This window comes from Parus major, chromosome 23 (assembly GCF_001522545.3).
Source record: "Parus major isolate Abel chromosome 23, Parus_major1.1, whole genome shotgun sequence".
Classification (NCBI taxonomy): domain Eukaryota; kingdom Metazoa; phylum Chordata; class Aves; order Passeriformes; family Paridae; genus Parus; species Parus major.
In genome coordinates this window covers 4,628,434-4,643,172 of record NC_031791.1, presented here as the reverse complement: position 1 = coordinate 4,643,172, position 14,739 = coordinate 4,628,434, and the positions used below count along the sequence as shown (strand labels likewise).

General features: G+C 41.9%; 1 protein-coding gene across 1 annotated transcript; it reads left to right on the top strand.

The window, feature by feature from the left end:
- Window positions 1–6: 6 nt before the first annotated feature.
- STX12 (syntaxin 12) lies at window positions 7–13,714 on the top strand. The gene is made up of 9 exons (XM_015649436.2): window positions 7–92; window positions 3,520–3,589; window positions 5,390–5,489; window positions 7,233–7,370; window positions 8,276–8,319; window positions 10,076–10,181; window positions 10,624–10,696; window positions 10,867–10,949; window positions 12,287–13,714. Exons 2-9 carry the CDS (start codon window positions 3,540–3,542, stop codon window positions 12,374–12,376), a joined length of 684 nt encoding a protein of 227 aa, XP_015504922.1. The 5' UTR covers window positions 7–92; window positions 3,520–3,539; the 3' UTR covers window positions 12,377–13,714.
- Window positions 13,715–14,739: the final 1,025 nt, after the last annotated feature.

The window sequence follows — 14,739 nt, the reverse complement described above, 5'->3', positions numbered from 1 at the left end:
CCCGCGCGGCCCCGGGGCGCCGCCGCCGCCCCGGGACTTCGGCGGCATCATCCAGACATGCAGCGGCAACGTGCAGCGCATCGCGCAGTACAGTGAGTGCGCGGCCGGGGAGGGACGGGGCGGCCCGGCCCGGCAGCGCTCCGGGGCCGGGAGCGCGAGGGTGCGGCGGGAGCCGGGGTGGGCAGAGCGGCCCCGGAGCGGTGCCGGGCGGGGCTGTCCCGGCAGGGCTGTCCGGGCCCGGTGGTGCCCAGCCCGGCCGCAGGGCGGGGTGAACGCTGCGGGCGCTCTCGGTGTCTGTCCCTGTCACCGAGCTCCCCTTCCTCCGCGGCACGGGCTCCTCATCGGGTGCCGTCAGTGAGGGGCTCCGGGGGCAGCATAGCCCGAGGTGTCACCGCGCTCGGGAGCAGCTGCTGTCCCAGGGATCTCGAATGGAGATGAGGACGTGTGGCTTTCCCCCTCGCTGATCTGGCAGTGTCCTGCTTCCCGGCAGGATATCCCTAAGGACACAGTGTTGCGCTTTCTTAGTTGTCGTTAGAGGAAGTTATCGGTGTTGTATGATAATCATAGAAATCTCAGTACTGATCACTGAAATGCTGATCGTTAAAACAGTCACGTCCAGGAGAGTCCTTGATACAATCTTTCCTAAGGATACGGCCTTTGCTAAAAAAGACATTAATTGTTCAAGTGCCCATGCGAGTTTTTAAGGGCAAGATAAGTTGAACGTGTTGGTCCTTAGAAAGCTGATGATTTCTCCGATGATACAAAGCTATTTATGTTGCTGAAAATGCTTTGCTCAGTCATGTTCATTTCTCCTTGATGCAGGCATTGCTGAATTGCTTCAAAGTTTGCCAAATAGCATGGCTTGTTGAGGTTTCTTCCCTTTTCCCCCCTTTTATTTTTTTCCTTTACACTCCTTCTTTCTTCCTTCCTTGGGATTGCTTTGAGTCTCGTGTTCTAAGCAGCTCATCTCTCGCTCATAGGATGGGCTTTTGCTGTCTCATGACCTGCAGCCATCCTATCTCCATGCATTGCCTATCTCAAGTTAAACAAATAGCCTTTACAGTTCTATCAAGATGGGTGGAAACACACAGAACATCTGACTTAATGTTACACTAGCTAACTTTATTACACAGTATATAAAAGCTTTCCATTCAAGCCTAAGAGAAAAAGATATATTGAAGCCTTCAGACTGTCTTCATTTCTTTCCCTATAAGGAAAAGAGCAGGCAAACAGCTGAGTATTATTCACTTCTTTGAGGATTCTCTGTGGAGTGAGAATTTCATACAAAATGTACAGAAAACCAGTGGCCTGAGCTGGCAAAACTGTTGTTTGCTCAGGTGATGTAGCAGCAATGCTAGAGGAGAGATTGAAATGTTTCAAGAAATCTTAGCTGTCAGATCATGAATATGTGGGAGGCTCTACAGCCTGAAATTAAAAGGGCTTGGAGATGAAAAGCTGTTGACTGAGGGGCTCTCTGTGTTGGTGCATACCCATTATCCAAATAATAAAGAGCTCCAGCCTCTTCCTTTCGTTTCCCAGACACTTTTTTCTCATTTTGTGTAGACTGTGTGTGTTGCTGTTGGCTGAGATGCACTAAGCAAAGCAAACTGCTGAACCTGGCTCAGGGCAGGACAGACATTGCCTGGCCTGGAAATGGGACTGTGCAAGAATCTCCCCATGCAGAGAGAAATAAGTCACAGAATGTCTGGACATTATGGCACAAATGCTGTTTGCCAAGTCCTCAGCATCCGCACACAGAGTGCAGTCCTTGTCAGTTTGTCACCAGCTCGACTATGAGTTTTTCTGACCTTCCTGTGTCTGACAGAGCTGTGAAATATGTGCAGTCCTGCTTGCTGGAAGCCAAGCTCAGTACATGAGGAGCTGCCAACCAGCTCCTCACTGTATAACCTAATAGAAGTCTGAAATTCTAGGTGAGAGTACACTTGGTGGATGTAAAAGCTAATTACTGGCTAATTACTGATTAACTTGTATTGCAGCTTTAGCTGAGCTGCCCTTATTATAAGCCATTGGGCATCCCTTTAAAAGAAGTGACCATTGTAGGAATCTGATGCTTCTCCAGCAATACATTTAATCAACTGCAGAGGCTCCAGGCTGAAAGCAGAAGTTACACAGGAGGGTGTCTCTGAATTGGAAGAAGCTCTTGTTAAACTCTTGGGATAATTCAGTTCAGTTCAATTGTCTGTGGAACTGTATTAAGGTGATCCTCCTTGGTCTTGCCTCTCACTGCATGATGTGATAGCATAGATTTCACGATTGATTTGGGACAATAAATCTTTGTGCTGCTGTTGTAAGTGCTGAGCCCAGCACTTCAGTAATGATAAAAACTGCTGCTGCAGAATAAAGTGGATCAGCTTCTTGATCTCTCAGAAAAGAATTCTAAGGTAGAGGGAGTGGGGAGGGAAAAATGTACTTGCTTTTCTGGTAGGTTAATGGTTTGATGTGATTCATTGTGTGGTTTTATGATCATGAGTGCCTACACAAAGAAAATAGGGGGGAAATATCAGAGATAAGAGAGAACAAGGTCTAAAATATCTCTCTGCATTACAATATGATTTCAAATTGACAAAGGCAAACTGTGAAGTGCACATTGCTATCTGCTGTTCCTGAAAGATTCTGCCAATACTGTGAAAGGTTTGGACTGTCGTGAGTAGAAAAATTCAGGTCTGGGGTCAGGGGGTTTTGAAGCCCTTATAATAATTATATTATAATTAATAGCAACACTTGGCATTTTCTTTTTATTTTTTTTTTTAGCAGAGCACTAATAACTTAAGTAACTTAAAAATAATGTAAAAGTGACAACAGGGCATAATGAAGTTTTTCTGCAGCAGTGGTAATCTTAAATACTGGTAAAAGCAGCTCTGTTAATTGGTCTAAAAAGGCTGAGGAAAAGGAGTGCACAAGCTCTTAGCTCCACTGATTTCTTTTCAGGGTATCTATGCCTCACTATCACTTTCTTGTCTGAAAGTTAGTTTATTGGCTGGATGAGGTCTAGGTGGGGATGTTCAAAATACACTTTGCATTTCACATAATCCCAGAACTGTTTGGTTTGGAAGGGACCTCTGGAGTTCATCTGGTCCAGCCCCTGCTAACCCTGAGCAGGCTGTGCAGGATGGCATCCAGGCAGGGTTTAATATCTCCAGGGAAGGAGACTCCACATCTTCTGTGGCAGCCTGTTCCAGAGCTTTGTCACCCTTTCAGCAAATAATTTTTTCATCATATTTAGATGGAACTACTTGTGTTTCAATTGTGGTTGTTGTCCTGTGTTCTGTCTCTGAGCACCAGTGAGAAAAGTCTGGCCCCATCCCCATGGCATCCACCCATAAGATACTTGTATATATTTAAAACAAAGAATGTAAGTGTTGCCTTACTAAGTTAAGTCAGATTTTGAAATAAATTTAGATTTTAGCTTTCTTTTGGGAAAAGCTAAAAGAATACATTCGAGAAGGAATAAAATAAGTTTGAATTTGTCTTACTGACTTGTCATCTCTTTATCTTCAGCTGCCCAAATAAAGAATTTGATGAGCCAGCTGGGAACCAAGCAGGATTCCAGCAAACTTCAGGAAAATTTGTGAGTATTAAATGAGCAAACATTGGTATAGATGTTCTTTGATTTGTGTCTGTGTTCTTAGGGATTGTGGGTTACTTGCTTTGGGGAGATGCTTTATTAGATAAATTTAATACAGTCCTACAAACCCAGAATGACTAGCTGCATTAAGTAGTTTACTAGATAAATTAAGGTGTTTCTGCAGGATTCTGGAGAAGCCATTCAAAATAGCTGGGTAGGAATAGTTCTTTCTATATTTTTCATCTATATAGTTTTTCTCTAGTTCCTATTAAAAGTAGTAGTACCACCTCAGCCATGCATTAGCATTAGCTGTCCTCTGAGGAGCAGTCATACTAGCTTCACTCATGATTCAGAAGAAATTAATGCCATACCAGGTATTTGGTGCTCACATGACCAGTAAAGAAAAACAGTCAGGGAGCCCCATAACTGGTGAAAAATAGGTTGTAGTACAGCTGGATATAGGCAGTAGAAATATTAGTAATCATATATGGCAGACAAAATGTCATATGTAATTTCAGAAGAATAATGTGCCAGTGGGAGACAATATAGAAGACATTTAAACAAGTGTAGTTCAAACTGACCCCTGGAGAGACTCTCCAGGGGCTCTCTGTGCATCTTTTACAAACTCATGGAACATAAATAGCATGTGATGGAAAGAATAATTTCTGAGGTTATCAGAGAAAACTTGAAATTACATTTTTGCACTCTTTCTTCTTGTCACAGTACCTCAAATCTCTGAATGCACGATTAACCTGGTTTTTATAATAGCGATTTTTGGGTAAGTTCATGACTTGTGGTGGAAGATACACATACCACAGTCGAAGGATGAGATCAGAGTCCAATTGGGAGAAAAAGGGATTTGTTTCCTTGAGCTGCTCAGTTGACTCAATCTCTATTTAATCAGTAGATTAAAGATTTAATCACTGATGACCAAACAAATACCTTCCCATTTAACGTCACTGCATAATCTCTTCTCTTTGGGGTGAGAGTGGCAGCACCCCACAAATGGTCAGCTGCCATACCTACTTGCCAAAGTGCTTGGATGCTTTGTTTAGTTTACATATACAGCCTATACAATAATGGAGCCTTGATTTGTGTGTCCATTGGGCCAAGTAAATGACTTTCACTTAAGCATCTTGTACCCACTAAACCCAAAAGAAATTGCTTCTGGTTTTAGTATTCTTTAGTATTTCTTCTTCCTAGGTTTTATATAATAGTATTAGATTTTTCACAATAATAGCTTCTTATTGCAATGTTATTGGAAAATAGAATGGCTCAACGGAAAGCCTTGCAATTCCTGAAGTAAAAGTTGGATTGTTCTTTCTGACCACTGTTTTTCACAAAAATGAATAATTTAATATCAGAGTCCCTGTACTTTTATCAAATGTACATTTAACCAATGGAGTTAGTGGTTGTCAAGTGAAGAGTTAGTTACTAATTGGTTCCACAAAGAATTCACTCTAAAAGAGGGATTATGTTCACTGAATAAAGTTGTTTCTCTCTTATCCCATTGGAGAAAAAGATATTTTTTAAGCTATTGAATTATACTAGTCAGCAGGAAGCAAAGAAATTATCTGAATCTTTTCTTTTAAATGTAGTCCAGGGTCAAGTTGATTTTAAAAAAACAAAGTACGTCTCTGACCCTTTAGGTTGAAAAAAACCTACTGTAAAGCTGTGTGATCTCAGAACCTCCATTTAGTCATTATTCTGGATGCTAAAATGCTCAGTGGCTGCTTTTTAGATAGACCTTGTGTAACTACTTTTGAACTTCTTTGTGTAACTGCTTTTGAACTTCTGTTTCAGACAACAGCTGCAGCACTCTGCAAACCGCCTTGCCAAAGAGACCAATGAATACCTAAAGGAGTTGGGGTCTCTGCCACTTCCCCTCTCTGCTTCTGAACAGGTAGGCAGGCAGAACTTTCTGGACATATTTCTAGATCACTCATTTCATGAAACTAGGGTAGACCACAACGTCACAAAGCCTGAACTGGCACAGCTGAAGAGACAGCAGCCTTTTGCAATAAAGGATGATGGTGAACTAGAGAAACTCATTCAGCTGGCTGCATCCTGGCTGTTTATATGACGCTGTCACCATGTTTCCCAGGAACAAATAGGTACAAAACTTGAAAAAATAAGAGGCCCTAAATGTTTGGGGAGAACTCAGTATGCAATTCTGGTTTTCTGAGTAAATTTCTGAAAAATAATGTTGTTTACAAAGTGCCTGGCAGTGCAAGGTAGTGTTTTAGGATAAGAAATCACAGCAGACTGCCTATCAGTATGAAATGTGAACATGCCAGAGAGCTTTCCCTTGCATGTGATTTATTAGTGGTGGAGAGGGGGAAAGCTGATTCACTTTGCTTATATTTGAATAAAGCAAAATACGATGAGGCAAATATTATGATTTTCTCTCACCAAATAGTAGCTCCTGCTCCCTGTGGGAAAGGGAAGGGACAGTTCTCTGCTGCTAGTGTCAATTCACCACTGCCTGCTTTTAGGGTGCTGTTGTAGGATGATCTGGGGATGTGGGTCAGCAGATGTTGTCTTGCTCTAATTCTGTATTTAAGGTTTATATGCCAGTTAGAAGCATGGCTGTGCTTCGCTGGTTTGTTCAGTAAATATTTTTCAGTTAATCTTCTGTGGTGAACCAAATCCTGTCACGTGCATCTCACTGAATGCAGCCCAGGGAAAATTCAGTCAAAATCTGCAGAAGCTGGAATCAGCATGCTGAGGATCTGCTCTGGCAGAAGGACTGTTGCTTCCAGAGGGTTCAGATGGAAGCTTCAGTGTATTATGAGGCTGCTGTAGTGGCTTATTATAGAAAAAAAAATAATTGAAAATATTTATTTCCTTATAATGATTGCTGAATTGGTACAAGCTCATTGCAGGATTACAGTCCTGGAAATCTCACAGTTTGAGCCAGCTGTTGCAAATCTCTCTATCTGAAAACATAAGAACTGACCTGATGTTGTCCTTGGGACAAGCTTTTCCACAATTTCTTATTTCCCATAACTAGAATGTCACAACACTCAAAGGAGATGTCCTATGGAGGCTAAATAAATTGACACTGAAAAATGAGGATGAAAAGGATTATTGCAGCTAACGTATTTGGAGAAAAGATAAACTGAAATGGTTATCAGGACTAAGGATGTTATCTGATCTAATAACAGGCTTGTAGTGTGGCATGGTTGGGAGAGACAGCTTAGGAGACTGGACAATGAGTGTTCTCATTAGTTCTGAAAGTGTGGGGTTTCCTGTATTTGTCAGAAGGTTAAGTACTATGAGGTTGGCTAAAAGGAATGGAGGGAAAAGGCATTGTAGGTAACCAAAAGGTATGTAGTTAAATGTGGTGAATTATTGGAATGTGATTAGAATAAATGTAATGGTACACCTCTGACTTTAGAAGTAGATGGAAACTGAAGAACCTTGTTGCACAAAACCATTCTGAAGTTGGCAAGGCATGGAGCATTGGTTTAAGGAATTAAAACACGGTGGGTTTTTTGCTGTAGCCAGTGCCCCTGACCACTGGCACCAAAAGATGACTGAATGCCAACATTCATTGTTGTTGTTATGGTGGGTTTTTTGAGTGTGACAGTCACTTTATAATTATGGGAATGCCTAAACTCTTGTTTGTGTTTCGATTCTTCAGCGCCAACAGAGGCTTCAGAAAGAACGATTAATGAATGACTTCTCCACGGCCTTAAATAACTTCCAGGCAGTACAGAGGAGAGTGTCAGAGAAGGAAAAAGAAACTGTAGCAAGGGCCAGAGCTGGCTCCCGTATCTCTGTAAGTATTTATGGGAATTTTGGAGTGATACAGTGAACTGTGAGGCTTCTGAGAGATCCTGTACTTGCCTTCCAACCTCGTACCTGTCTACTGACACCTTACTGAGTGAAGCCAAGGCCTTGGTATTGTAGTTTTCCACTCCAGGTGTTGGAAGCAATCTCACTTCAGTGTTGAGAAGGGAAAAAGTCCTGGTAGTTGCAAATATTACAGAAGATGAGATAGGGAGTGAAAGCATAGTGAATAGCGAAGTATTGCAGGATTTGCTCTTCATGTCAGCTCTATGCTATAAAATTTAGGACTTTAGATGGAAGTTAACCACACCTTAAATTCCATCTCAGATCTCATAATGCACTGTGTTGCATTATGTTCTTATAATTTCTGTCCTGTTAATATCTCCAGTGTATGTTTACTGTTATGTTTTGACAAACCCCATGGCTACTAAGAATTCATAATAAAATGGCCAGTGAAAGCATTTCTCTCCTCTTGCCTCAGGGCTTTCTGATAGTTCTGCATTCTTAATTTCTGCATGGGACCACATTTATCCACTGAATTATGCTCTAAATTTTTTTGCTTCATGTTGGGAAAGGAAAGGTAATCCAAGAACGTGGCTGACTACTTTTGATCATTCAGTTGCCTCTGATTTGCACAGACAATCTGAATCTAAAATTTTAATTTTAAATTTAAATTTAAATAATAAAAATAATTAAAAAATAAATTTAAATTTAATAAAGATGAAGCTAAAACTAATCTTATATAACCTGAGTTAAATCTGAAAGCTGCAGTGACAGTGGCATTCTCCAAGAACTCTCTGGACAAGTATGTGCCTCAGTCTTCAAGATACTGCTGATGATTTTGTGCATGCTGCTGGTAGTCTGTGAGAGTAGTGACTCATTTCTCTCTTCCAGGCTGATGAGAGGTTCAGAGAAGAACAGCTTGTTTCATTTGATAGGTAATAACTTCTTGTACTCTTGAAGTTTTCACTACATATAACTAAAGTTTTTATGGTGTGATATTACTGTAACTTGGGCCAGGCTCTGCTGGATGAATGCAAAGCAAATAGAGATGAAAAGCAATTATTACAGTACATGTAATATACTATGAAAAAACTGCATATGACAGTATTTTATCCTCCTTAAGTGTAGATTGTGTGATTACTACCCTGAGGGGACTAGTAGTGCCCTTAGGATGTGGCAGCTGGAGCTCCTGGTATTCTAGCCTGAGAACTCAAGATTATCAGTCAGGATTTCACTCTCTGTGACTCTTTGCACAGCTGCATATTTATATCATGGGCTTGGATGTTCTCTAGCAGCCCAGTTGGAGCTACATCAGAATAACAGATGAGGCTGCCTAAAATTCTCAAGTCCTGGACATTGTGCACTGGCAAACTAATCCTGGAATGTGCACAAGACAGCATTATTGTCACCTGTCAGTCAGTTGTACTGCTTCTGCAGTAACACTGTGCCTGTAAAATGTTACATCAGCTCTGCAGTGTGGTAAAGAGAGCCTGAGCCCCTCCAAAAGTATCTGTGAATAATGTATCAACTGGGCTGAATCTGTTGGCTCTGTCTGTGTAAATCCTTTCACTTTGTGAATCAAGAGATGTTGCTTACCTGTCTCATCCTCCCTCTGCAAACTGCCCTTCATCTGCTCAGCTGCTTGATGTGTGTCTTTGTTAGTCCTGGGCTTTCACTCTGAGCCAAGTGTTCAGTTATGCAGGTGCTGGGATGGGTTTGAAGGCCTTGCACACTAAGGCAGTGGGACCCAGAGATAGGAGATGATGGCACACAGCAGCTATTCCACATTCAAAGCTGTTCTTGTGTGCTATGTGTCAGAAACTTTTGAGATCTGCAAACCCTGCAGTCATCTCAGAGCTGAATTACTGGAATAGTCAGCTGTGTCTGACCTATTCATGTAGTTTATTTTCATTTCTTTAGGCATTTTTAAGACTTTAAAACTTACTATTTAGTGTTGTACCAAACACTGGACTGGTACAATGTTTTCTGGCACACTTCTCTGTTGAAAAGATGGAGATGTTGCCCTTGAAGAACATTCTAAGCTGAACATAGAGATGGCCTTGTATTATAGATGCTGGCTCCACTCTAATTGATGTAACTTCTGCAGCAGTTGTGAAGAACCAGCTCATCAGGAGAGGTAGACTGGGATGCAGAGTTACTTGAGTTTTAATATCTCTTTTTGTGTGTAATTTAATTCAAAGTTCCTACTAGACTAATGAATTAAAATACTAAACCACTTTAGTCTTACCTCCAAATGCCAGATAGGCAAAAATCTTTGAATCCAGATGCTTTTCAGGTGTTGTTCTGTTAATGGCCTTGCAGGCTGCTCTCTATCAGAACTTTCACCCTGATTTCTCCCTTTTGGAGGGTTGGTAAGAAGCAAGGAAGGCACAAGTATTTTTTTAAAAAGCAGAACTGAAATAGGCAGGTTTCTTCTACAATGCTGTAGATAACTCTTACATTCTAGAATAGTGTGCTATGCATTGTAACTGCCTTCCACTGTCTTCATGTTGCCTGATCTGTCCCTTTTTTCAGCTGTTCCAATTTGTGACTGTCCTTGTACACAGTGACAGGGCCAAGAACCTTGGGGTTGTTCTGTAGGAACCTCTTCAACTTTAACTCACTTTGCCATAAAATGCAGCATGGAAGTACCTAGAGTCAGAGAGACACTGACTTTCCCTCTCTTTGCAGTGGTGAAGACTGGAATCAGATGCAGTCTCAGGAAGAAGATGTGGCAATAACTGAACAGGACCTTGAACTCATTAAAGAAAGAGAAACTGCAATCAGGCAATTAGAGGTGACCAGTCGATGCTGCACAGTTAACAGTACTGGGAGATAAATTAAAGGATGCAGTGTTAATTAATGGGATGGGCTGAGGAGAGCTGATGGTGGAGGAATAGAGTTCCTAGAGGATTGATGCCAAGATAATCTCCCTGCTCCTGTTGAAGGAGGTTTATTTTCCCTCAGTGTTGACTGGTGATCCTTCAGATATGGCAGGAGCAACTCATGTTACAGTGTCCATACTATGCTAATTGTTGGTGTGATGAAACAAATATTCAGTAGCTGGAGTACTGTAGGCTCCTGTGTTAATCCCAGATTGCACAGGTGGTAACACCAAGTCAGTGAATGCTGGTGTCTATTCTGACCCTTTGAGTGATGGTCAGAAGAGGTACTAAGAATGAGGATTAGAAAATATTGTGCCCAGTGTTGGTTGTAACTTGTTAAACTGTTGTCTTCAGGCAGACATTTTGGATGTCAATCAGATATTTAAGGATTTAGCCATGATGATTCATGACCAAGGAGATATGATTGGTAAGTGCATTGGATAATAAATAGTTTTTTCTTGGTTCAGTTACACATTTTGCCTACATGAATTATTTTTTTCAGTATTTTACATTAAAAGTATTGTCTTTCTGGCTATAACTTTTAAACACTGAAGCTCTGAAATATTTTTTCAATGAATTCTCCTATTTCTTCCATAGATAGCATAGAGGCAAATGTGGAAAGTGCAGAAGTCCATGTGGAAAGAGCCAGTGAGCAGTTACAGAGAGCTGCCTATTATCAGGTAAATTCTGTGTGCTTGCTTGATTGTCAGTGTATGGTTGAGCAATAAAACAGGCAGAGCAAGACACTCAGGACTGCAGAACACCAGACTAGTTATTAAAACCAGCTCATGCAAGCTGGCATTCATTCAGAGCTGGCTGCAAGGAATATATAAAGCACTTGAGTCAAAAACATGGTATTGAAATTCACCTTCTACTTTAGGTAAATGTGTGCCACTTCACACTCTGGAAGCCAAAGTGTTAACCTGTCTTTGTTGTTGTTAGGAGTTAGCAGAAGAGACAAGAACAAATTCTGATGTTCTATCTAACTTGTAAATATATCAGCCAAGACACTGACATGCAAAAATCAGCCTTGGGTAACTTCTGGTGACCAGGATTTGCAACACTCCTGTCCAGCTGCTGAGTTTCTGTCCCATAGTCTGTGCTCCCTGTCCCATCAAATCTCTTGCAGTGGCTCACATTGCTGTATGGTGGTTTTTGTAGGTTCCTTTCATCATCCTTATCCCTGCAGGTCCAGTTTCTGTGAAGGGGTAAGGGTTCTGCTTTAGTCAACCCCATTACTGCTGGGACTTCAGGCTCCCACACGAGATAAATACTGGACTCTTCCAGGAGGTACTGGAAGGCAATAAAACTCCAATGCTGTTCAGTGCAAGGGTGGGAATGTTGCTTTTACCATCTGACAGCATGCAGTAGTATTTTCTCTCTCCATGCCTTCCTTGCCAAAGTTCTGAGGAGTTTATAAATCTAAGTTTGGGAGCTGTTGGACATGTTTTGCATGTGTTTTTTTTCTGGATGGAGAAAGAAGTGGTTATATATAATTATCTTCAAATCTTAGATGCCAAGTTAAAAACACTTGGTCTATATGGATGGACTGTAGTTTCCTGTGATGAATGAAGTGAGCAAAGCTGTAAAATCCAAGTCCAGTAACTGTACATGGAAGATTTAAATTGTAGAAATGCAACACCAAGCCCAAGTGGCCAAGGGGAGATTGTATCAGAGAACTGCTTAGGAGTTTAATTAGGATTACCTGAAAAATCTAAATAGCTAGAAAGGTTTGGCTTTCTCTGAGGCTTGTATTTTCCTTAAGAGAAGCAAAACCTGTCACATTTGACTTAACTGCATCTCTTAGACCAGTGCACTCCCAAAATTAAAAACATTAATCTGTAGAATCATGGGCTTTAAGGAATATGTAGAAGTGTTCAGACTACACTGGTTAATTCTCTCAAATAACTGTGGGTATCAAGTCTTGTTCACCCAAGTTAGTAACATGAATGGTAGCCTTGCTTTTTCCTCAAGTGTTCCTGGAATTAGTGGCTTTTGTTTTTCCTTCTCTTATTAGAAGAAATCCCGTAAGAAGATCTGTATCCTGATTCTTGGCCTTGCTGTGGTCTGTATAATCATAGGACTCATTATCTGGAAAACAACATGAAATCTTCCCATGGAACCCAATCTCACTACTGAGATACAGGCTGAGCAAACAGGCTGACTAGTCTCGGAGATGAATTGACCACCCTGAGAGAGCACAAGTTGGAACTACTTCTAGTAATAGATATTAGCAACTAATGTGCAGATAACTAGTATTTGGAATTAGTGAACCATGGAGACAGTATTTATCAGTTTATATACAAATTATATTGTTTTATGTAACTAAAATCTTGTGGTTTTGCTTTCTGTAATGTGTTATTCCCTGTCCCAGCTGTACGCTGAAGTGTGATCAATAATTGGCAATGTCTTGTTTTTGACAAATCGCACAACTTCAACATTTTGTAAGTGTAGGTAACTTTGTTGGACTGGAATGAGACATTCAAAGACAGCCCACCACCAAGTCACATTATGTAAATCCAGCAGTTTCTAAAGTTTCCAGTATCTGCCCCATGGTTTTATTGTCTCCAAGTGGCTGTGGTTCTAGATTCTCTTGAAGAAAAGGATGTTGTCACAGATTTGAGAGGCAAGGAGGGTATGCATGGATGATAATTTGAACCTCTACATGCTGGTCATTTTAGCCTTGAGACTCATAACGGTGTTGTTTACTTTTTTTGGGTGTGGTTGGGGTTGTTTTTTCACAAAATTCATCACTTGAGGACAGAATGTTCTTTGACTTAGAATCTTCTCCTTAGACAAACTAGCTGGCCGCTTGCTGGTGGACAAATAAATCTTCCAATGCTGACTCAAGCACTAACTATAAAAAGTTTAGCTGCTCACTCACAATTGTTTTTAGAAGCTTCCAGGGGGGGAAAAAACTTAAAAAATGAGGAAGTGGGCACCTAAGTTTACAAGCTAGCAAGATTAGTGAAGAGTGTTAGCAGAAATCTTGATTCTGAAGAAGTGCTCTTGAAGCTCACTTGTAGTGTTCTTGTAAATATTATGTGTGGCTTGTGAACATTTGGTATTTTCAATTCTTTATGAAAAACAAGGTGCAGAAACTGGCTGAGTGAAGTGCTAGGGTTTTCAGACTGAGGATGTGTGTGCAAATGAAGAAGATTGTTGGTTCCAGCTCACAGGGCTGGGCAGAACAAGCAGCCATTCCCCACTTCAATGTAGCTCTGAACTGACATACACTGAGCAAACTGTAATCTGTCCAAAGCCCAATGGGGGTGGTAAATGCAGCATAATGACCCATTTTGTATTTAATCCTTATTCCATGTCTCGTCTATAATAAAGTAAACGTGAAAGCTGGGAAGGGAGTGTTCTCCCAATTGCACAGTGGTTTGCACTATTGCGCCATCATTCCATCTAATAATCATCAATAAACACTTTTAAAAGCCTGTGTCAGAGCTCATTTCTCTTGCAGTTTAGACATTGGCACAGGTGTGTTTGCAGTTCCTCCTCTAAGCAGAGTAGAGGACTTTACATCTGCACAGTAGTGTTCCCTGCAGCTTTAGTTCTGTGGCCCCTGATTTTTCAGAATGAAACTACCTGAAAACACAAAATTAATTTCACAAGGACATATACAATACTTCTGTGCAGAGTCCTGTACAATACCTGATCCCAGAAAAATTGATCTCATACCTCAGAGCAGCATTGGGTCAGCTCTGACTATCTTCCTTGTGCTAGAACTTGGAACCATTGGTGAGCCTGTAGTGAAAAATCTGCCTTGAAAGCAAGGGAACTCTGTGTTGTTCTGCTCCTTTTTTAAAGTTTTCCTTGGAAATGGTAGAAGCTATTGATTTGTGCATGCTTGCTGCCAGGCAGAATCCTTTGGGTGTCACACTGCCATATCTTCACCAGACCTAAAAGGGAGCATTATTTGTAGACTCCATCCTTCTAGCCTGTTTTAGTCCTCTGGAAACTGGAATTGAGGGCAGGGGTACAGCTTGCTGAGCTCAGGGTTTCTGTAACTGCTTGACTCCTTTCTCCTCTCTGCACATCGCTGATCGTGCCAGTAGAGCTGCTGCAGACATTATTTTTAACAGTCTTGAATAATGTTCCTGAGCATGAAAACTTGAAAAAAAAAACCCCGTGGCGGTCGCTGTAGTGTTCAGGCACGGTGTGCCTGGCTCTCGGATGTGTGTTCTGCTCCTCCGGGAGTTCCTGGGAGCGTTCCGGGGAGCCTGGCTCGCCGTGAGAGCCGGGGCTGTGCCTGCGCTCGGGCTGCGGGCTGCGGGCACAGCCCTGGGGCAGCTGCGGCGGCCGGGTAGACACGGGAGAGAGGCGGCTGCTCGCTCCCACCGGTGTGCTCTACCGGGCCGTGCCCTGGGCTCTCTGCTCGGACAGAGGCGCTGTCCCCGCGTCCCAGGGCTGATACCGGGGCTGGTACCGGGGCTGTCCCCACGGTTCCAGAGGCGGTACCGG